Source organism: Erpetoichthys calabaricus, chromosome 1 (assembly GCF_900747795.2).
Source record: "Erpetoichthys calabaricus chromosome 1, fErpCal1.3, whole genome shotgun sequence".
NCBI classification, from domain to species: domain Eukaryota; kingdom Metazoa; phylum Chordata; class Cladistia; order Polypteriformes; family Polypteridae; genus Erpetoichthys; species Erpetoichthys calabaricus.
Window position 1 is genome coordinate 853,140 of NC_041394.2, and position 23,948 is coordinate 877,087.

The window sequence follows — 23,948 nt, forward strand, 5'->3', positions numbered from 1 at the left end:
AAAGTTCAACTTTTGACTCATCAGTCCACAAGGTATTTTCCCAAAAGTCTTGGCAATCATTGAGATGTTTCTTAGCAAAATTGAGACGAGCCCTAATGTTCTTTTTGCTTAACAGTGGTTTGCGTCTTGGAAATCTGCCATGCAGGCCATTTTTGCCCAGTCTCTTTCTTATGGTGGAGTCGTGAACACTGACCTTAATTGAGGCAAGTGAGGCCTGCAGTTCTTTAGACGTTGTCCTGGGGTCTTTTGTGACCTCTCGGATGAGTCGTCTCTGTGCTCTTGGGGTAATTTTGGTCGGCCGGCCACTCCTGGGAAGGTTCACCACTGTTCCATGTTTTTGCCATTTGTGGATAATGGCTCTCACTGTGGTTCGCTGGAGTCCCAAAGCTTTAGAAATGGCTTTATAACCTTTACCAGACTGATAGATCTCAATTACTTCTGTTCTCATTTGTTCCTGAATTTCTTTGGATCTTGGCATGATGTCTAGCTTTTGAGGTGCTTTTGGTCTACTTCTCTGTGTCAGGCAGCTCCTATTTAAGTGATTTCTTGATTGAAACAGGTGTGGCAGTAATCAGGCCTGGGGGTGGCTACGGAAATTGAACTCAGGTGTGATACACCACAGTTAGGTTATTTTTTAACAAGGGGGCAATTACTTTTTCACACAGGGCCATATAGGTTTGGATTTTTTTTCTCCCTAAATAATAAACACCATCATTTAAAAACTGCATTTTGTGTTTACTTGTGTTATATTTGACTAATGGTTAAATGTGTTTGATGATCAGAAACATTTTGTGTGACAAACATGCAAAAGAATAAGAAATCAGGAACGGGGCAAATAGTTTTTCACACCACTGTACATATATATATATATATCTATATCTATATATATCTATATCTATATATGTATATCTATATATATCTAAATCTATATATATATATATATATATATATATATATTATATATATATATATATATATCTATATATATATATATATATATATATATATATATATCTCTCTCTCACTCTATATATATATATATATATATATATATATATATATATATATATCTCTATATATATATATATATATATATATATATATATATATATATATATATATATATATATAATCTAAATCCCCGCAAAGTACTGCTTTTAAATTTTTATGAAGAAGAAAAGCTTTTTAAATTGAGGGAAAATATCCCAATAGCAATTTGTTAAGGATCTGTTTTTTTGTGAAGCAGCCTTAATACAGCTTTTCCGCTGTTTTATAAACGAACGCCATATAAGGTCTTCCTTTTTCCTTGCTTCGCCAAGGAAAGAGCCTTTTTATTAAATCCAAGGGTTCTTCGCTTTTTTTTTTTGTTTGTTTATTACGATTGTTATAGTTCTGTTTGTATACGACGTTGTCAGTTCAGCACTCAGGTTGTAATATGATCAAGCCGTGCAAGCTTACTGTTAAGAATGCAACGTATAGTTGTACATGAGAAAAGCAATCTTGCCTCAAATCAATGGCAAACTTTTGTAGGTCTATGAACTTAATTTAAAGTTTAGGTTTACACGGTGCTTTCTTTCCGAAGTACCTGCACTCATGAATATGTCTGTATGCGTCAGTCGCTCAAATCCCCGTGCTTCGCACCGGCGAAGTACTGCTTTTAAATTTTTATTAAGAAGAATAGAAAACCTTTTAAAATTGAGGGAAAATATACCAATAACAGTTTGTTAAGGATCTGTTTTTTTGTGAAGCTGCGTTCACTCGAGTGATCACTTCGAGATGACTTGCTGGCTAACCATAAGCGTTACCTGGTAGGTAACCACCCATACAATCAGATTGTGAATCAGACTACGAATGCCGTGAATGTAATTACCCCGATCTACATGCTGTCAAATAAACGAACCACACGCCATGGCGCAATTTTATGGGCTTCGCCTCTAGCGCTGACGTCCGAGGTTCGATTCCCGTAAGGGAGTGAAGTGAGCACTTCGCACCGGCGAAGTACTGCTTTTAAATTTTTATTAAGAAGAAAAGAAAACCTTTTTAAATTAAGTCTTAAAAAGAGCTGTAAAGATATTGACAATAAGCTACGCAAACCCACCAAGACATGCAATCGTTTAAATCAAAGCGCGAGTCGAAAAACAGCATCCCATAATATTAGTTAACGATTAACACATTTCTATATGTATTGTAAGCATACAATACAACTGATAATATGTTGCGCTTATTTATCTGGTGTACTGACATTTTTGCGCGTTTAACGGCTGAAATCTAACGTGGTTTGTGCCCTTCAGAATGAAAAGAGTTTGCATTTACCTTTTTAATAAAAGGCGAGCTTTTAAGCCTGAGAAATCACCCCGTAAATGCACACGTTTAATTGCACATGTGTTAATATGTATGCTTACACAGTATTAAAAGACACTCAACAAGTACACAGTATTAAAAGACGGTCAACAATTAATGTCATTTACCTTCGTTCCCGCGTTTGACTTGTGCTGTAAATCTCTTCCTCGTTTTCAGTTCACGTGATTACGTAGGAGGCGTAATATGTGATGACGTGATACGTGACTCCGCCTCCTCCATTAGAGTATATGGACAAAAAACAGGTTCCAGTTATGACCATTACACGTAGAATTTCGAAATGAAACCTGCCTAACTTTTGTAAGTAAGCTGTAAGGAATGAGCCTGCCAAATTTCAGCCTTCTACCAACACGGGAAGTTGGAGAATTAGTGATGAATGTGTCAGTCAAACAGGTTCCAGTTATGACCATTACGCGTAGAATTTCGAAATAAAACCTGCCTAACTTTTGTAAGTAAGCTGTAAGGAATGAGCCTGCCAAATTTCAGACTTCTACCTACACGGGAAGTTGGAGAATTAGTGACGTGTGAGTCAGTCAGTCAGTCAGTCAGTCAGTCAGTCAGTCAGTCAGTCAGTCAGTCAGTCAGTCAGTGAGGGCTTTGCCTTTTATTAGTATAGATGAAAACCCAAAATTCAGTATCTCAGAAAATTTAAAATATTGTGAAAAAGTTCAGTATTGTAGACTCCTGGTGTCCCACTCTAAAACACCTGCAAAGGGGTCCTAAGCCTTCAAATGGTCTCTCAGTCTGGTTCAGTAGGCCTCACAATCAGCCTGCTGACTTGACAGTTGTCCAGAAGACAGTTATTGAGACCCTCAAGAAGGAGGTTAAGCCACTAAAGGTCCTTAGTAAAGACTGGCTGTTCAAAGTTCTGTATCCAAGGATATTAACACTAGAATTACCAAAGCCTAAGAAAAAACTTGTAAATCTGGCCCACCTTAAATCCCTTTGCACCTCTCAGTCAGCGTCTTTTGTCCTGTAAATATGCTGATAAAGACGAGCAGCCTGCTATTCAACCCCCTCTCCCCGACTGCTGCAGAACGTGCACAAAGTTCTCCCAGCTCATGTCTTGATTATCAGGGAGAGTGAAGTGCTGGAGTTTTAGAGTGGTAATAATAGGTTGTTATTTGGAACACATGCATTTCATGTCTGTTCCGTTTCTACAATAATCTGTGTAAACACATTGTTAAAACAGAAACGTTTTGTCATTTATTACTAAAATATGAAAAGTTATTGGTTTATTATATGGTTTTTTATATGGTGTGTATCACTGCGCTTGACTGGCCAGCAATCTCGCCTGACCTAAACCCCATGGAGAATCTCAAGAGCAAGATGAAAGACAGCAGAGCCAACAATGCAGACGAGCTGAAGGCCGCGATCAAAAGCATCCTGGGCTTCCATAACACCTCAGCAGTGCCACAGGCTGATCACCTCCATGCCACGCCACATTGACAGTCATTCATGCCAAAGGAGCCCCAACCAAGTTTTGAGTGCCTACATGGACAGACTTTCAGTAGGCCAACATTTCTGTATTAAAAAATAATTTTTTTATTGGTCTTATGAATATTCTAATTTTCTTAGATACTGAATTTTGAGTTTTCTTTACCTGTAGGCCATAATCAGCAAAATGAAAATAAACTCTTGAAATATATCACTCCGTGTGTGATGTATCTATGTAATATATGAGCTTCACTTTTTGAATTGACTTACTGAAATAAGTTATCTGTTTGATGATATTCTAATTTATTGAGATACACCTGTACAGTGTTGTGTGTGACTAAGCAATTCCAGGAGGCACTGGACCGCAACGTGACACGCTGACCTGTAAAAGGGTCAGAATCCAATGCTAAAAGAAAGGAAAAAGGTCTGAACACGAGGCAGAAATGCACAAAGTAAAGTATTCAAAATGACAGGGAAATAAACAACAAAAAGGCAAAATATCAAAATCTCCAAATTACAAGGGAGCTCCCTGTTGCATTTCAAGATTATATTTGAGTGGCAGTAGATGCTGACATGAAGGGCCGGGGCTTAGAGTTAGATGCAATAGGAAGACGACATGTAGATGGAAGGCTTGAAATGGTGAAGCAAATGAGTCTAACTGTTCTGGGGGTCTCTCTTTTCACAGGTGCCCTCCTGTTCCTTCTGAAGTACAAATCCAAAACCTCAGTAGTTGGTAAGTTGTCATATTTTTATGAATTGTATTTTTCTCTCTGTTTCCAGACGTGGTGTCTGCAGTTTGTTTTTTAACAGGTGTAACAGGTAACTTGTCTTGTGCCTTGGTAAACAAGCAGAGACCACTAACCCCATTAAGCTCACGTATCCCAGTAGCACATCCAGATACTTTTTAAAAGTTGTAAATTTTCCACTTCGACTGTGTAACCCCATTCATTTGCTGCAGATGTCCCACGAGACTCTGTGTGAAGAAGTGCATTATTTGAGTTCTGTACTCCCTCTTAGTGTTTGGCAAGTAACTGGAAGAATTCTGATGAATCAGTTTAATCGAGATGAGGAGAGATGGTGGGTCCTGCCGGTAGGTTCAAGTAAAAGGATGCTGGACAAAAATAACTGAGGGATGCAAAATACAGCAGTGTGAGTAGTTAAGGGTTAATAAATTTGAAAAGTTCAAAGCCAATAAAATGTTCAGTTGTGGCCAAAAGTGTTGACAGCCTGGCACTTTTTTTCAGAAAATATACCATTGTACTCCCAGAAGTACAAATTCTTTGGTCTTCTTATTTCTTTTGGTTGCATTGGGACAAAAGAGAAATGCAGAGAAAGTCGAGTCTGATCTCCTTCCACATGGAACTCCAGAAATGGACTGGACACGATTTCTGACACCCTTAGCCAACAATAACTGAAATGAGTCGCTGAGTTTCTTACACCTCTCTACTGGACGTTTGGGTCACTCGTCTTCTTCTTTTGATTAACTGCCCCAAGGTCTCTCAGATTTGAAGGGTGTCTTTGCCCAGCTGCTGTTTTGTGATCTTTTCACAGATGTTCTATGGGATTTAGATCTGAACTTATTGTTGGCCACTGCAGAGCTCTGCAGCGCTTTGTCTTAAACCAATTCTGGGAGCTTTTATAAGTAGGCTTTGGGTGTTTGTCCTGATGAAGACCCAGCTTGCTGATACCGGGGCCCAACACAGGACTCTTTGACAGTTTTCAGATTTTATGATACCACACATACACACATTCACAACAACCAGAAGCAGCAAGACAACCCCACGACATCTGTGAACCTTCACCATGTCTGACTGTGTTATTTTCATTGTGTGTAGACTGTCAAATGTGGGGCCTTATCAAACCGCTCCGTGTTGGCCTCATCTCTCTTCTTAATGACTGCACACAATGAGATCTCTGGAGATGATGGACTTGTAGCCTTCAGATTGTCCACACTTTTCCACAATCCTCAGACAATTCTTTGCTCTTCTTTCTTCTCTCCTTGCTCAGCGTGACACACACAAACATAACGTTTTGGTCAACTTTTCTCCATTTCAACTGGCAGCAGGTGGCATTTCTCTGTTACCAGCGCCTGTCAACTGCCACAGGTGATCTTAAATATAAAATTGAAGGAGCATCACAGGATTGAAATGCAATTAGTTCTTAAAATTTGGAAAAGTTGCCCTCACTTTTGTCCTGTTCATTTCTGGAGTTCTGCTTGGAATTATGTCAGATTTGTTTTTTTTTTTTGCTTATTTTTTGTTATTCCAAGCAAAAGAAATAAATGTCACAACCAAAGGATTTGTAATTGCAACAACTTTCTGGATGAAGTGCTGTGACAAAGAACAGAAAAAAAACAAAAACACTGGAAATGATCCCTGTGCATACACTGAAGTGGGCTACAGGGGCCGTCTCCCCTACACAGTTTTATAATGTGAGAAATAAAGACCCTGGTAAGAGCAGGAGGTAAGTAAGGCCATTGTCACCAAACACCTAGCTGAAAGCTGGCCCAGTGCTATCCATTCTTTCTCCATTTCAGCCCATTAAGGCCTTCAAGTCGTCTTCATGTGGGAGCTGGAAATGAAAGTACCTCACAGAGCTCAGGCCTGCTCTTCCACGTGTGCCAATAAGCAGTCGTCTCAAAACTTGGCTACTTGAGGGCCATGTTGGCAGCTGATTTGTGTACCAGCTGAGAGTGTAATTAGAAGCTAATTTCACTTTTTAATTGAAATTCTTTCTTAATTAGGCTCCTTGGTTTCTCTATTTTCAAACGTAGAGGGGCAAGTGGCAGATTAAATCAGATGTGCCTATCTGCTTGGTGAAGGGAAGCAAATCAGCGATTAGGAGCCAGTATTGTCCTCACTGGTGTAGAAGTGACAGCACGGTGTTCAAACGTGACATTTATGATGAGCCCCTCAAGCTGCAGCAATTCAAGGGATGTCCAGGCTGGTGAGCCCCAAACCTTTCTTGACACCCTTGACCGTATTTCTGTAGTGTTGGCAATGATAGTTGAAGTGACTCTCTCGGGGACATTAGTGTGGCTATCTGAAGCCACCGCCGTTACCTTTTAGGTTTTACCAGAGCCTGCTTTCTTTTGCAATCTTCTGTTTTTGTCTTTTCTTTGTAGGCCTGCAGAATGTTGTCGTGTTTTCCTGCATTAATCACCCAGCCGCCTCCCTGATATATTACTGCCGCTTGTGTAATTTTGTAGAAAGGAATAAATTTGACAACCATATGAGAAGCTGTCATCACCAGTACCTATATATAGTAAGTCACTAAGTGTGAATGTGTGCAAATGGATACGCCGGGTGTTGTGTTTCTGCTGTTTTGCTCGTGTTTTGTATAAATGCTTTGGGATGCTTGCTCGTCCTTTGTCTTTGTAGTTGAATTTTGTTATGTTACTGATGGGCGGTGATGATAATTATGACAGATGCTCTACACTTTAACAATTGAATGTTTTCAGGACTCTTACTAAACTTTATTTTTTTCCAGAAAACTGATTATCCAGAAATGATACCATTTGAATGTGATAACTTCTCAGATCAAGAAGTTTCCACCAAAATCCGTGAGGCAGCAAAGTCTATTGAGGAGAAAGATGGTATTGGCGAATTACAGGTGATGTTATTTGGATATCTTTTGTAACTTTATAATTCATGTAACTTGACTATCTAAGGAATTCTTATACGTTAAATATGTGTTTTTCATTTTTATTTATTTTTCTGGAGATGTTGTTAAGGGAGGCTGTTTATCGAGTAGCACCTTTACCAAAAAAAACACACACTTTTCTAGTTGACACGTTACAACTCCATACAAATGTTTGGACACCCTTGACCAAATTTCCCATTTTTTTGACATTTGAAGTATCCTTCTGTCATTTTCTGCCACTTATCGGGGTACAGGTTTACGAGGCCAGCAGTCATCCCATTTCTTGTCTGGGGAAATGTTGAGGTGTCCCCAGGCCAGCTGAGAGGTATAATCTATCCAGCAGGTCCTGGCTCTGCCTCTGATGTCTTCCCCAGGTTGGGTAGGTCTGAAACATCTCCCCTGGGAGGCATCCTAAATTAGATGGCTGAACCAGCTGAACTGTCTCTTTCTGTTCTGGAGAAGCAGCGGTTCTACTTTATGCTCCTCACTCTGTCTCTCATGCTGGGCCCAGACACCCAGTGAGGGAAGCTCATTCCTGCTTCTTGTTTCTGAGATCTTGTCTTTCGGTCAGTACCCAAAGCTGATGTCCATAGACGGACAAGCCTCTTGTTTAACTGGTCCATCAGCTCAGCTCTCTCTTCATCATGACATGACTCTGGACGCTGCTCTGATCTGTCCGTTACTCACCCACTTCCTTCTTCGAGTTACGTAAGCCCCTGCACTTGAAGGCAGCACCTCCTCTCTCGCTAGGAGAGGGCGCTCCACCCTTTTCTGGCTGAGGACCCTGACCTTGGACTTGGAGGTACCGATCCTCATTACAGTCACTTCAGACATCTGAGGTCAAAGCTCATTGAAGCCTAGAGCAGGGGTGGGCAAATTCATTCCTGGAGGGCCGCAGTGGCTGCGGGTTTTTGTTCCAACCCAGTTGCTTAATTAGAAAACAATCCTTGCCATTAATTACATTTCATGGCTTGTTAGTGCTTTAACTCTGCTATGTCAAGTCATTCTCATATCCTAGATTTTTTTTCCATTCTAAGGATATCATCCAAATACTTTGAAGTGTAAAACGGATGGGTAATTCTCAATCTTTCACTTTTTTCTCTTCTCTTTCCTTCCAAGTATTTAATTAAACAAAATAGTGCACGATAAATACACACAGGTGTAAAGGGTAACAAGCAAAATGGATAACTGCTGGTTTCTTTTGTCATTTGCATCTTATTGATAATAAGGAGCAATTAAAAACAGAGAATGCAGCTGTTTAAGACTTAAATAAGCAATAAGGGTTCATAATCTTAACGAGGGAGACAACTAAAATGAAGCAGAAGATATTTCTAGAGCAATAAGTGCTTTTTATTAAGCAATTGGGTTGGAACAAAAACCTGCAGCCACTGCGGCCCTCCAGGAATGAATTTGCCCACCCCTGGCCTAGAGGACCGTATCACGTGAAGTAAAAAAACAAAAAACTAGTTTAATGCAACTTCAACAGCAAACAAAGTAAATCAATGGCCTTTTCTCTGAAAATGTCAATCTGCTGTTCCAATTTATTGATAAACAAGGAAACGGTAAAACAAAAAAATAAGACAACAAAAAAGTAAATGTGGTGTTTGCAAAAGTTTGCAAAAGTCAGGCTTGTTGTGCACGCTCTGTTCACACACACACACACACACACACACACACACATTCAGCACTTCATTGATACTAAAGCCATTAGCTGCTTTTTAAACAATTCATATCACATTTCTTCCATGCAGCTCTTACTTGCTTAACCCCAAACTACTCGCTCCATTTCTCGTTTCATAATTTCTCACACGATGTACTTTATGCACCAGCATTGAATTGGCTACTTATATGCATGCCGTAGTGTTGTAAAATAAAATATTGCAATAATTTTAAATTAACATTTTTAGCGTAATTTAATAGCATATTACTGTATAGTATGACACAGTCTAGGACTATTTGAAAATATAATAAAATAAACCACTGCAAGATTTGCACATGGATCACATTTCACTTCAGTTGTTGAATGTTCCAGACCCCCGTGACCCTGCAGTTAGGATATAGCGGGTTGGATAATGGATGTTGAATATTCTTTGCAGACAAAGTCATTGTGTACAGTCTACTAAATCAGGCCTGTTGTGATTTTAAATATTTATTAATTTTATGTGGTGATACGTTTTTATTTTTTCCTGAAGAACCATTTTTTGTTCTTCATTTTGTTCTCTATTAATGGAAAAGTGGTGTTTTCCTGCATTATTTTCGTGTTATGTGATCTGCTGGTGTAGGTGGAATTCTTTCCCATTCTTGCTTGATGTACAACTTCAGTTGCTCAACAGTCCGGGGTCTCCATTGTCGTATTTTGCTCTTCATAATGCGCCACACATTTTCAGTGGGAGACCGGTTTGGACTGCAGGCAGGCCAGTCTCGTACCCGCACTCTTTTACTACGAAGCCACGCTGTTGTAACACATGCAGAATGTGGCTTCGCATTGTCCTGCTGAAATAAGCAGGGACGTCCCTGAAAAAGACGTCGCTTGGATGGCAGCATATGTTGCTCCAAAACCTGTATGTACCTTTCAGCATTAATGGTACCTTCACAGATGTGCAAGTTACCCATGCCATGGGCACTAACACACCCCCATACCATCACAGATGCTGGCTTTTGAACTTTGCGCTGATAACAATTCAGATGGTCCTTTTCCTCTTTGGCCCGGAGGACACGATGTCCATGATTTCTAAAAACAATTTGAAATGTGGACTCGTCAGACCACAGCACACTCTTCCACTTTGCATCAGTCCGTCTCAGATGAGCTCAGGCCCAGAGAAGCCGGCGGCGTGTTAACTGAGAATGGTTTTCTGAAGTATTCCTGAGCCCATGTGGTAATATCCTTTACAGAATGATGTCGGTTTTTAATGCAGTGCCGCCTGAGGGTTCAAAGGTCGCAGGCATCCAGTGTTGGTATTCGGCCTTGCTGCTTACGTGCAGAGATTTGTCCAGATTCTCTGAATCTTTTGATAATATTGTGTACAGTAGATGATGAAATCCTTAGATTCCTTGCAATTGTACGTTGAGAAACGTTGTTCTTAAATTGCTGGACTATTTGCCCACGCAGTTGTTCACAAAGTGGTGAACCTCGCCCCATCCTTGCTTGTGAACGACTGAGCCTTTTGGGGATGCTCCTTTTATACCCAATCATGACAAACACCTGTTTCCAATTAACCTGTTCACCTGTGGAATGTTCAAAACAGGTGTTTATTGAACATTCCTTAACTTTTGTTGCCCCTGTCCCAGCTTTTTTGGAATGTGTTGCAGGCATCAAATTCAAAATGAGTGAAGATTTGCAAAACAACAATAAAGTTTATCAGTTTGAACATTCGATATCTTGTCTTCGTAGTGTATTCAATTGAATATAGGTTGAAAAGGATTTGCAAATCATTGTATTCTGTTTTTATTTACGTTTTACACAATGTCCCAACTTCATTGGAATTGGGGTTGTACATTACAGCAAGTAATTAACCATATTAAAAAATAATAAAATGTAATATTTTGAGAGTAACTTATATTTCATGTTGTGTTAGAGGTATTTGTTGCGTAATACGATTTTGTTCTGTTTGGCTTTGACATTAACACACACTTTTACTGTAGGGCAGCACAGCGGTGCAGTGGTAGCGCTGCTGCCTCACAGTCAAGTGACTCGGGTTCACTTCCCAGGTCCTCCCTGCATGGAGTTTGCATGTTCTCCCCGTGTCTGCGTGGGTTTCCTTCCACAGACCAAGGACATGCAGGTTAGGTGCATTGGTGATCCTAAAATTGTCCCTAGTGTGTGCTTGGTGTGTTTGTGTCCTGCGGTGGGCTAGCACCCTGTCCTGGGATTTGTTCCTGCCTTGCACTCTGTGTTGGCTGGGATTGGCTCCAGCAGACCCCCATGACCCTGTGTTAGGATATAGCAGGTTGGATAATGACTGACTGACTTTTACTGTAAATCTTCAGTAAGAAAATTTTTTAATTAAATTTTTGTCAATATCTCATTGAATTTTGATTCTGGACTTTCATCGTGACAACACAATGTGTAATTGCCCATGATTGAATTTCGTTTCTTTCTCTCTATGATATAAAACAACTTTTTTGAATGTTTGGCTCTGAGATTTGTTAATTGTCTTCGCAAAAGCTATTCTAATGGGAAACTGTTAACAGTTTAATACGAATGGCATATCAAGATCTCTGTTGTTGTCTAATGTTACCGCCGAAGATGGACTATATTACCTTTCTTGGATACATCCTTCTTTCAACAGTAATTCGGCCGGTGGAAAACCAGATGGCGTTAACGGTTGTAGATATTCTTCATGATATTATAAGTTGATGTTTTCATCTTCCACACCATCACCATCAACTGTTTCAGCAGAGTCTATTGATGCGCATTTAACCAATTTGTCGTGTAACCGATCAACAATTTTCATGTTTGACTTCATCCTTTCTCGGTGCTAGGATTGCCTGTGTGCTCATTTCTTCTGTTGATAACCGTTCGGGATGAAATTCTTCAATAAGAGTTGGACATAATACGTCTTCTTTTATTGGGAACTTAAAGTGAGGAAAATGTAAAAATTTATGTGAGCTGAGAGCGCAGGCACTGTGTCTGTCAAAAGTATTCACACAAATAAGAGGTGAAAGGACCCCGTGTGTGGGATGTTAATCTGGAATGGTTGAGAGTAGGGCAGGACTTTTAAAAATCATATGGCCAAAGATTTGTCTCGTGGGACTTGAAAAACATTTCTTCCAAAATGTCTTGTCTCATCCCAGGATTTTTTTTTTTATATAATAGAGAGAGATGTTTATTGGCTTTATTAAACCTCTTCACCCAGACCTGGATTAGCAAGTAATGCTGCTCACTTTCATGAGGTAAGAGATAGGGGGTTCTACTAAAGCTTTACTTCCATGAAGGCCATGTCTTTGTAAGTACCCACTGCCCAGTAGAGCAGTGTGCCACCTCACCATTCCCCGTAGCTCCCTGGCACTTACATGGTGGTTTGTGCTTTGCCTTCCTGTTTTTCTATCTCTAAGTTCACTTAGTCTTCCAGATCGTGTCCTGACCTCCACAGTTCCCATTGACTGTCAATTTGTAATGATGTTTCAAATTATGGACAGTGACAGCTGGACGTTCTTTGATATCTTTGCACCCATTTACATACCTTTATAATGCATGAATAGTTGCAGCTTTAGATTAGGTGCTGCAAAAACCTCCACAAATAATGAATAAACGGTTTATAAACACGTGCAAACCTGTCTAATGCACGAGGAGTTTCAACTTCAGATTGGGTATTGCAAAAACATTTACAACTAATGAATAAATGATTTATAAAAATGCACAAATGATTACAATGGACACATTGTTTAAAACATCTACAATTCATAAATAATGGATTTGAAAACATGCAAAGTGAGAAAGCAGGCAAAAAATTCTTGCAGTGTTACAAGCAGACCAGAACATGAAATAATAAGCAGATTTAAAGCATATGATAAATAAAGCCTGTGTAACTAATATTTATTGAGATTTGTCCCTAATCAGCTAGACATTAGTGAGTGCAGTGTCAATATGAGTAATGTGGTAATAAATGCCTTACTAACCATTTGTAAAATCATTTCTAAATGTTTAAAAGTACATTACCTAATTTATGAATTATCATGTAATAGCATTTATAACTATTTGAATGAACATGAACTCATGATTTCTTAAACATTACATAATGCTTGTTAATGAAACTTCTTATAAAGTGCTAACAAAACATGCGTTACACACATACATATATCTGTGGAACTGAAAATACAGCGATAGGAATACAGCCTAAGGTCATGTCGTGTAAGCTGATCTAAACAGAAAAGTCGAGGTATTCAAATAGGTAAGGAATCTGTGTCCCGAATGCTTTGTAGTAGTGAGTCCCAGAGACCTGGAGCCCATAGTGATCAAACGTGTTTGATGAAGTAGAGGACCACAGAGTGAGGTTAGGTGTAGAAACGTGTGAGGTCAGACAGGTATAATGGAGCCAAGGTTAAGAAGTTCTTTGATGGTAAGTTAGAAGAATTTTAAAATTAATGTGAAATTTTACAGGAAGCCAGTGAAGCTGTTTAAAAGATGGGGTGGCGATGTGTGGCATGGAAGAGGTACAAGTTATAATATGGGCAGCTGAGTTCTGAACAAGCTGGAGTTTACAGAGAAGCTTATGTGAGAGACCAAACAGAACAGAATTCCAATAATCAATTGTGGAACGTGACCAATGCTTGAGTGAGGATGGCGGTGCTATTTATTGTGAGGGAGGGTCGTAGGCCTGCAGTGTGACATTATCAATATGGGATTCAAAAGACAGAGTGCTGTCATTTAACTTCAAATGTCGCCCAGTATCATATTTTGCCACAGGTGCCCAAACTTTGCATAGAACACCAACCATTTTATTGCAAATCTAAATTCTTTTACACTTTATGGTCGTAATGTGTTCATATTTTCTGCAGGAGCTGAAAGTGTCATTTGACAAGTACAGCAGGCTAGTGGAAAGAAGTGCAGATGTTGGTAAGTGCCGAGATGCTCTGATTGTGTTTCCCAATTGTGTGTTCTTATCTCTCTATTACAGTTGTAAATGATGCTTTGTGTCTCTGTAGTCTTTTCATTACTAACTCAGGTGGGTCTGCAGCCCTTGTCCTCCTAGGACTTTCTGCAGCTTTTGATACTAATGACCAGGAGATCTTGCTGTTGCGGTTTGAACTTCTGGTGGGGCTTAAAGGGACTGCTGTTAACTGGTTCAGGTCATATCTTACTGGTAGACACTTTTCAGTGCTAAACTATTAGTCTCGGTGGGCTCTTAGTACACAAGGAATTTAATTGGGATGAGATCCTGTGGAAGTTCTGTGCAGAGGACTTCAATCACCTGCAGTCAGTAAGATTTAGCCAGGTTTGCCAATTGTTTCCCAGATCTGTTACCACCATCTTTCAACAGTCCCGGGTGTCAACACACAAGTCAAATGATGATCCATTGCTCTGTAAATGGAGATGGGCGCTCTTCCAGTTTTCAGGAATTCTTGTGTCACAGGTCTGTCAACCATTCAACGCTGGGACCTCCTGCTGCCTTCAGCATTTCTGACTTGGCTAGCATAGGACACAAAGCAGGTTCAAACCCTGGAGAGGATGCCAGTCTGTCACAGAGCACACACACACACACACACACACACACACACACACACACACACACACGGGCCAGTTTAATGTCACCATTTCACCAAACCTGATTTATTTATTTATTCACATATTGTATGTAAATTAGACAGAAACAACTCAAGGACTTCTGATTGATAGTGATAGAGATAGTGCAGGAATAGTTGGCATGCACAGCAGAATGTTGATTAAAACAGATCCAGACTTTAATATGCAGATATAGGTGAACATATAAGTGTGTGGGGGTCTACAATAAAAGTTAATGTAGAACTATTCTTAGTTCTCAAATTACACATAAAAGAAAATAACGTTGCAAGATCTTACACAAATATTAATCTCAAAGTTACAATACTGACCATTGTAAGTATAGGCACTATTGAGAAGCATTGTACAGAGTGTGGAGTATGGCCCGTACACAGGCAGGCAGACACGTTTGTTTTACCCCACACACATTTATTGTGGTCTTTCATAGTAAAAAATCACTTCTCAACAGCCCCAATACCCCAAAAGTCCTGGCCAATACACTATGGCTTTCTCTTCAGGCTGCCTCCTTCTCTCCTCCAGAGACCTCATCCACTCTTCTCTCCCGACTCAAGTCATCCTCTGAAGGGAGGCGGCCCCTTTATATACGCACCCGATGTACTCCAGGTGTGTTCCTGGCAATCTCCCACCGACACGCCCCAGTGTGGCGGAAGTGCCGGCTGTATCCCCTGAAGCACTCCGGGTGTCCCTGCTTTTCTTCCCCCCAGCACTTCTGGGTGTGGCGGAAGTCCTGAGGTCCAGGGTTCTACAGGTATTGGGGTGCCCCCTGGTGGTGACCACGGGCCCCTACAGGGTTGAGCTTCCCAGCTCTGTACCTATGGCCCCCAGGGTGGTTGTCCCCTCGAGGTCTGGAGGAGGCACAAGCCCCCTTTCCGGTCGTCTTGGGCATCCCAGCTGGGTACCACCATCCGGGTACCACAAGAGTTAATGAAATTGCAAGTGTAACTATTATAACGTTATTAATAAATTAAATATTCTGAGCCAACAGTGCCTTATAAGAACTGCATGGACATTTATAGTTCTCAAAAATATAACATTGTTACTTTCTGGTTCTTTACTCATTTAACTTTAACAAGGGAATAACTTATTGGTTCTTAGATATACATGTATATTCAAACAATTTAATACAAACAAAAACAAATGAACGGAACTTGCGTTGCGTTGACGCGCACTACTTCTAAGGATCTCTCTATCTATTTGAAGTGCAAATATTAAGCAGACAGTTGGAACAAACACACTTTCTCTTTCTTCCTGCTACCCACAGTACTTTGCTCTGCGGAAGGCCACATCTAAGTCTGTCCTCCTGATGACTGAACTCCACCTCTCAGACACCTATTAATGATAAATATTTACTATACAAAATGTGGTCATACTTTAATTCCATAAAATCTGTGACTGTGGTAAGATGTGGTCCAGAACCAGAACAGTTAATGACAAGTTATAAACACTGGAAGAGATTTCCATAAAGTGTCTGTCATATTTAATGCACAAGGCATGCACCCAACCTGGAGTGGGCACCAGTCCATCTCGGTCATCCACTTGGTTTACGACAATTCACCTCTTACTCTTTTCTCTTTGCAGCTGAAGAAATTTTTCTGGAAGAAATGGAAGCAAAAAAGAAAGAAACAAGTTCCCAAGTTGAGTCCACTGTCAACACAAAGAATGCAGGTTTGTTTAAGCTTTCAAAACCTTCCTTTGTGAGCAGCTGTTTATTTTTATGTCTCCTTGCCCTTCTTGTGTTTCACTTTAAGGTTGTTTATAAGCACTTTGCTCTGTGCCTGTAGCCATTTTCTCTTCTTTATATTTTGTTTTCCTGTAAACATACACAGCTTACCATTAGTTGCTTGTAGATGTACGTCGTCTGTTTTCTGAACCTCGGAGGGTCAGCTTCTGTCCTGCTAGCACGAGGTGAGACCTGAGCCGAAAAGAGATTCCACTCCATTATAGGACATGCACATACAGGGTGGCTCAGGGAAACAGGACATTTTGTAACTAGGTGATGGTGACCCAGGGGTGTTGGCAGTTGTTTGGGACCAACATGACTTTGTTTAGAACCCCTTGCCATTAGTTGTAATGGAGCAGTGGAGTGGTGCACATCAAGCTTTGGCTGTGAGAGCCTTTTATAAGAATGGTGACAGTGTGCCCCACTGAGAGGCCCGTACCATAGAAGGTCTAGGGGGGAGGGAGTATTTTCAAGACTGTTTCTCCCCTGGACCAACAGAGGGCAGTCCCCTTGGCTTCCAATGGAGCCACAGGTTATGAGTGAGGGGGGCGCCTGGATATTCCCATTTCCATTTTTCTGGGTGTGGTGGAAGTGCTGTCAGAAGAAACTCGTTGGGCATCTGGAATCCTTTGGGGTGCCCTATAAAAGGAGCCAACCACCACCACTCAATGGCTGAGTCGGGAGGAAGTGGATGGAGCTCATGAGGAGGAAAGGAGGCTGAAAGAAGGGACTGTGCTGTATGGACTGTTAGTGTCCTGCCTGTCTGTGTCAGGGTGAGAGCACCCATACACACCCTTAGCCATCACAATAAATATGTATATATATGTATATGTATATATATATATATATATATATATATATATATATATATATGTATATAAGTGGCGGCTGCTAGCTTTTGAAACGGGGAAGCTCATATTAGGCCTTCATCATAAAATTCATTATGTTATTTGTACGTAAATTCTGCCCTCTGTTCATTTTGCAGAAAATGGTCTGTGACCCTGTTGTACCAATTGGCCGTCTTTTCCAGGGACTTAACCAGTTTCCTCTCAATGGCCTGGAGAGCAAGGTTGCTCAAACGATCTTGGCCCATCGTGTTGCGGGTGTATGAATTGACCTGTTTTAAACAGGAGAAGCTCCTCTCTACACCTGCTGATGTAGCGCCAATTGTTGCCACTAACGACAACAGCTTGTATAGCTGAGGCATTGCACTATCCAACTCCATGTCTTTAAAAAACACCAAGAAATCACACAGCTTACCCCTGCTCCCCTGTAAGTCATGATCTGAATATATTACTTGAAGTTCAGATCTCAGTCTCCCTGAGTCAAAGAAATGGCCATAACTTTTCAGCACTGTTTCAAATGCTGTCAATCAAAAAAGGGGTTCCGCCCTTTAAACAGCTCCTCCAATCATCATGCAGCAGTCCAGCGTCCTGGCCCGCCCACTGCTCCATTCACTCCCAGAGAAGCTGAGCTTCCCTGGAAGTGCCGATTTTGGTGCATTTATCCAATTACCGTCCAGCTTTTCTGCAGTGAAAAAAGCCCATAGAGCTCCAGTGAAGCTGGGCTTCAGGAGGGTTTAACGCACTGTGCTGCACGGAAATGTATGACAAGAAAATCGTGTCCAACAATCTACAATAAATACCTGATTCTGAACGAGCTAGTCATGAAGTTGAACACGTTCTAGCGCACTTTTATTAAAACCAATATAAATACGACAGTGCATATATGAGCATTTATTTTCTGACAAAGTTGAGGACACTGAGCTTCCCTTGCAGTCTTAGAGCAGTCGCCACTGATGTGTATATATATATATCTCACATCCTTTCACATCCCTAGAATTTAAATCTAACTACATGACTGTCAAAGCTGATGTTAAAAAGTGGCTACGTAATGATGTCTACTAACTCATGTAATTATGTTTTATTATCACAATTTTTATTGTTACAAATAATATTTAATAAACAAAAATGTGATAGTTGAAACTTCAAAGCAACTAAAAATCTTTTATATCCATTAAACTACTGCAAGTCCACATTTGGTACCTGAATGCTGTGCCTTGCATACTTTTTCCAGCTTTTTGAATGTTTAAGGGTGTTAAATTTTCCCTTAACTGGCATCCGTCTGTGTCCCTGGAGAGATCCCGAAGAGCTCACTTTAAGCGCTGCATTTATTAATTCATTCTCCGATCTTTCAGTATTCACCCATTAGTCTTGCTGTTCATTTACAGATCCTCAGCCTGCAAAAAGTCAAAAAATAGAAAAGACTTCAGCCCAAGAAGATAAACCTGAAGACTGTAGCTTGCCATTGGCTGTCAACAGCGTGCCAGAACCAACGGATCACCTCAACAGTCAGTACATGCTGGATTACGAAATGGGAAGACGTTCTGAAAAGCAGGACGTGATCCCCGAATGGGGAGACATTGTAAAACGGCAAAGGATCACTGCACAGGTCTCAACTGGTGTGTCGTCAGTAAATAGTCCTTGCCAGCCTGTGAGTAATCCTCTCTATTTTCAGTATGCAGCACACTTTGGAAAAATGAGGGGGGGAAGGACTGTAGAAAGAGGAAGATATAAACACATGGGTGGAATCAATTCTAGAGAGCAAAGAAGGATCGGAAGACAAATGCCCTCAAAGAAATATGCCGAAGAAGCAACCTGGTATGCTGCTGCTGCTGCTATGGCTCAAAATGGGAGGACGTTGAGTGATGCCACCCAAGGTCGAAACTACATTAGTGATCCTAGTACCGGAGTCCAGTTGAGCTCCTGGGGTACTGCAGCGAGCAGAAGTTATGCTGCCGGATTTCCACCCTACATGTTTACTTCCATCGCTTCAACTGGTGTGCTGCAGAATTATCGAGGAGGCCAGGAGTCAGGATATCAAGTGACAAGTCATCCTTTAGCAATGACGTCAACACCTGAAGACAGCAAGTTCAGGACTGTAGAGGCTGAAAGAAGGTAAGATATCCGTTTTATATGCACGGACATTTTACTCATATCAACACAGTGGGTGAACCTTCAAACTGAAATGTTCTCATAAACCGTGTACAGCACATACATTTTTTTGTTTAGCAAATCTTTAACATTAAGATCACTAGGGGGCTCTGCCCCTGCTTGATTTGCTTGCCAGTCCCAGGCAGGCGCCATGTGCTAGCCACTTACAGGCTGTGCCACTCGCATATGGGGCAAAAATTTAAACATTGTTATTTTCATGGGAATTGTTACAAATGCATAATAGAACTAACTATCATACATTATAGCAAGTAATTAACCATAGTAAAAAATAGTAAAATGTAATAAATTGAAAGAAAATTATCTTTCATGTTGCATTTGAGGTTTTCGTTCTGTTTGGCTTTGAAATTATAACGCAAATACTTTTTAAACTTACACTTTTACTGTAAAACTTCAGTAAAAACAATATTTGGAATTAACTTTTCGTCAATATTCATTGGACTTGCATCGTGACAACGCAATGTATAACTGTCCGTGAGTAAATTTTGTTTCTTTCTGACTTTTTTGAATGTTTGTCCCTGTGATTTGTTAATTGTCATAGCAAAAGCTATTCTAACGGGAAACTGTAAACGTTTTAATACGAATGGCATATCAAGATTTCCTTTAGTGTCTCATGTTATCCCCTGAAGATGTATTACATTACCTTTCTTGTCGCCTGTTAAAATTTTACATGTCAGAATTGTTCAACCAATTTTGAATACAACTAATCTTGTTCTATTGCATAGCCCATCACTCAGACATCAAATACACAATAACATTACGATACATCCTTCTTTTAACAGTAATTTGGCCGGTGGAAGACCAGACGGTGTAAACGATAGTAGATATTCTTCGTGATATTGTAAGTTGATGTTTTCATCTTCCACAACCAACTGTTTCAGTGTAGTCTATTGATACGCATTTAACTAATTTGCCATTTAACTGATTGACAATTTTCGCGTTAATTCGTTTGACTTCATCGTTTCCCACCCGTGTACTTATTTCTTCTTTGGGATGAAATTCTTCAATTAGATTTGGACATAATACGTCTTCTTTTATTGGGAATTTTAAGTAAGGAAAACGTAAAAATTTATAAGAGCTGAGAGCACAGAAAGTGTGTCTGACAAAAGCATTCACACCAATGAGAGGTGAGAGGACCCTGGGTGTGGGCTGTGAACCAGAAATGGTTGAGAGGAGGGTGGGACTAGCAAAAAATCTCTTGCCAATAGTCTCGTCTCATCTCAAGATTTTCTTTTAAATAGAGATATATAAAAAAAAATGGGGAAATGTTGTGATCCTTGAAATATTACAGCCAGACTTACATTTCTGTTATTTTTGTGTTTGATGGTAAAGTGACAATTGTCTCTTTTTTAGCAGCTCCTCAAAAGCAAAACCTGACAAACTTCCTCCCCTGGATTATTTGACTCTTTTCAAGGTAAATTGTATTGAGTAGCAGTTTTGTATTAAAGTAAATATCAGTACTGTCAGCAATTTTCAGAATGTTCAGCAGTATGAATAATAAAAGCATCCTTTCAGAATATGGTAGACAAGGCGTCTAAAAAACAAGAGATGAAAGCCGCAGCCGTCACACAGAGTGCTCACAAGGAGGAAGAGACCCAGGAAACTGACACTCCTTCAAACTACTTGGTCGACTACTTCATGGTAGGTGGGCTCTCCATTCCTTAACACTAGAATTGCCAAAGCCTACGAAAAAGCTCGTAGTAAACCTGTCCCACCTTAAATTCCTTCGCACCTCTCCATCAGCGTCATTTGTCTTGTAAATGTGTCCATAAGTGCAAGCAGCCTGCTATACCATCCTCCTCCCACTGCCTCAGAACGGGCAAGATGTTCTCCCAATTCCAGCCTTGATTATCTGGGAGTGAGCTGCCTAGAATTGTATAGGGAAAATAATTTGATGTGTGTTCTGTGACTACAACAGTCTATGTAAACACATCGTTAAAACAGAAACTTTTTCATGTTTTAGTAATAAATGACAAAATGTAGACATGAACTGTATAATGTGTGAAGGCTGATTGCCAAATATCAAATAAACACTTTCTCAAAAGGTGCAAGTGCAATACGACAGCTTCTGTGGTGCAGCGGTAACTACTACTGACTTAAAATCCAGTGGTCGTGAGTTCGAAACCAGCTCCCCCGCAAATTTACTGTTTTGAGTAGTGAGCTGCTCTTATTGTTAATATTATACAATAAAAACATACATTTGATTTGCGTCTGTAACAGCCAGTGTAAATTTATAGTACTTGTAAAAGTTAGCGTATTTTTTCACTTTTATTCTCTCAGTAACAGTCACGATAGAACACCCAGATCTTGACACTGTTAGTTTTTATCTGAACCTGGGAATAACTGTAGATGTAAGTGGTGTTTTGAGACATCGGAACTAGAAATTCTCTGATCTGGAGGGATAAAAGCTGACACACGAACACTGGTTAAACCAATTTGAGCTCTGGCAAGGGGACTTCCATTTTATTTTAATTGAGATCAACAGCTTTACGACTTTATTAATACTAGAATTTCTGAAGCTTGTGAACAATCTGCTTCTCAAATGAGTCATTACTGTCAAAAATGACACCAAGATTACCAACTTAAGGTTTGCAAAAGTCGGCAAAAGAGTCGAGAAGTTTGAAACCAAGAAAACTGTCAACCTTCCAGGATCTTAATGAGAGGTGTGAAGGAATTTAAGGTTGCCCGGCTTTTAGAACATTAGAACACTCTAGACGAGAACAGGCCATTCAGCCCAACAAAGCTCGCCAGTCCTATATACCTATTTCTTCCAAAAAAACATCAAGCCGAGTTTTGAAAGTTCCTAAAGTCTTACTGTCTACCACACTACTTGGTCTGCTATTCCAACTGTCTATCGTTCTTTGTATAAAGAAAAACATCCTAATGTTTGTGCGAACTTTTCCCTTAACCAGTTTCCAACTGTGTCCCTGTGTTTATAACTTTTTTCATCTCCTTTGGGATTCTAGTGTTAAGAGGTGACATTACTGACATGTTTAAAATTATGAAAAGAAATTAGTACAGCGGATCGAGGTCACTACTTTAAAGTAGATTCCTCACCGAGAACATAGTGACAGGGTTGGAAACTTAAGAGTGGATTTCTCACAAACATTAAAAGTTTCTTCTTCACACAAGAATAAAAGACTCATTGAATACAATCAGTGCCAAGTAGTGAGCTGGCCAGTCGGAATTTGAGGACCTTCAAAACTCCACTTGATATTCCTTTAGAAAAGTCAATTGAATGGAATGGGCAAGCTTATTAGGCCGAATGGCCTGTTCTCATCCAGATTGTTGTAGTGTTCTCTTGGCAAGGAGAACAAGACCACGTTCATGTGTGCAGTGATGGCTACATTATATCTGCTGAGCTCATGTAACTGATACATGCAGTGTGTGATGAGGTCCTCTTTTCACCATTTTTTTTTGTTCCAGTCTTATTCTGCTGATGGAGACATTAGTGAATGTGTCAGAAAACGCTCAAGGGTACTTTGGTGTGCTGCATGCCTCGGGCAAAATTCAGCACCAGCTCTTAAGTGAAGACATTTGTCCTAAAAAGTTTATACTGACTTAGATGAAATGTATATGATGATAAAGCAACCAGAGTATAGGTGGGAGATAAATTGCCTGTGAAGTCCTCAAACTTTTATTCCAAATCTCAATTGCTGTACATCACTTTTTTTTTGTTGTTGTTGTTTTTAAGTAGCCAGTCTTGGTGGTCCGGTGACTGGCCTGCATGCTGAATGTGACGGCTGTGCCCTTGTTGACTCTTCACTGCCTCAGTGCCTTTGATTGATGTTCATGGAGTTTGCTGTATTTCATTGTTCCTTTTCTAACACACTTTGTATCGTTTATTTATAGCCTGAGCCCGAGCCTCCGCAGACTTCCAGTTCAAGGGGTTACGTCCGAGTCAGACTGGGACCTGACCTGTCAAACACAGGTGAGTAAGTTGTAGTTGCACTTGTCGAGGGTTTCCAAAGTTGTTAAAAAAACACAGCTAGTAGAAAGGCCTGAGCAGTTAGTGTGGCTTGTGTACACCAAAGTCCACAGTCCAAGTGTCTTTGTCTCCAAAGTTTTCATGAAATTCAAACAGACGGTTCATAAAACAAATTTTGGTGTTACAAATAAAAAAGGAAAAACATCTTGTCTGTGATGTTTTGTTTAAGGCTCAAGTGTCTTGGCTAATAAAAGTTCTAAATGTTATCTCATGTGGTGTTTTGACGTACATATTCAGTATAATAATAATAATAATACATTACATTTATATAGCGCTTTTCTCAGTACTCAAAGCGCTATCCACACAGGGAGGAACCGGGAAGCGAACCCACAATCTTCCACAGTCTCCTTACTGCAAAGCAGCAGCACTACCACTGCGCCACCTGTGAGGACTAGAACCCTACAGGCCTTTATACTTTCTATCTACCAGTTCATGTTTCTGTCTTTCTGTCACTCAGAAGTCATTCTAGACTCTAAATACAGGACTATAGCAGGACATTGAGAATATTCAGTAACATGTTAGCTTGTGGAGGTAAAACAGAATCTTATATTA

At 40.2% G+C, this 23,948-nt stretch overlaps 1 protein-coding gene across 3 annotated transcripts in view; it reads left to right on the forward strand.

The window, feature by feature from the left end:
- Window positions 1–4,416: 4,416 nt before the first annotated feature.
- The window catches only part of LOC114644083 (uncharacterized), a 74,926-nt gene continuing 55,394 nt past the window's right edge, over window positions 4,417–23,948 (forward strand). For 2 of the 3 annotated variants that reach the window (XM_051935554.1, XM_051935565.1), the window contains exons 1-9: window positions 4,417–4,528; window positions 6,920–7,059; window positions 7,285–7,407; window positions 13,936–13,993; window positions 16,256–16,342; window positions 18,628–19,354; window positions 20,762–20,822; window positions 20,924–21,049; window positions 23,261–23,339. In XM_051935554.1, coding sequence (XP_051791514.1) covers window positions 4,432–4,528; window positions 6,920–7,059; window positions 7,285–7,407; window positions 13,936–13,993; window positions 16,256–16,342; window positions 18,628–19,354; window positions 20,762–20,822; window positions 20,924–21,049; window positions 23,261–23,339 — 1,498 coding nt within the window. In that variant the 5' untranslated portion in view covers window positions 4,417–4,431. The remainder of the gene's footprint in view (window positions 4,529–6,919; window positions 7,060–7,284; window positions 7,408–13,935; window positions 13,994–16,255; window positions 16,343–18,627; window positions 19,355–20,761; window positions 20,823–20,923; window positions 21,050–23,260; window positions 23,340–23,948) is intronic. The other variant, XM_051935560.1, reaches the window with a different exon arrangement.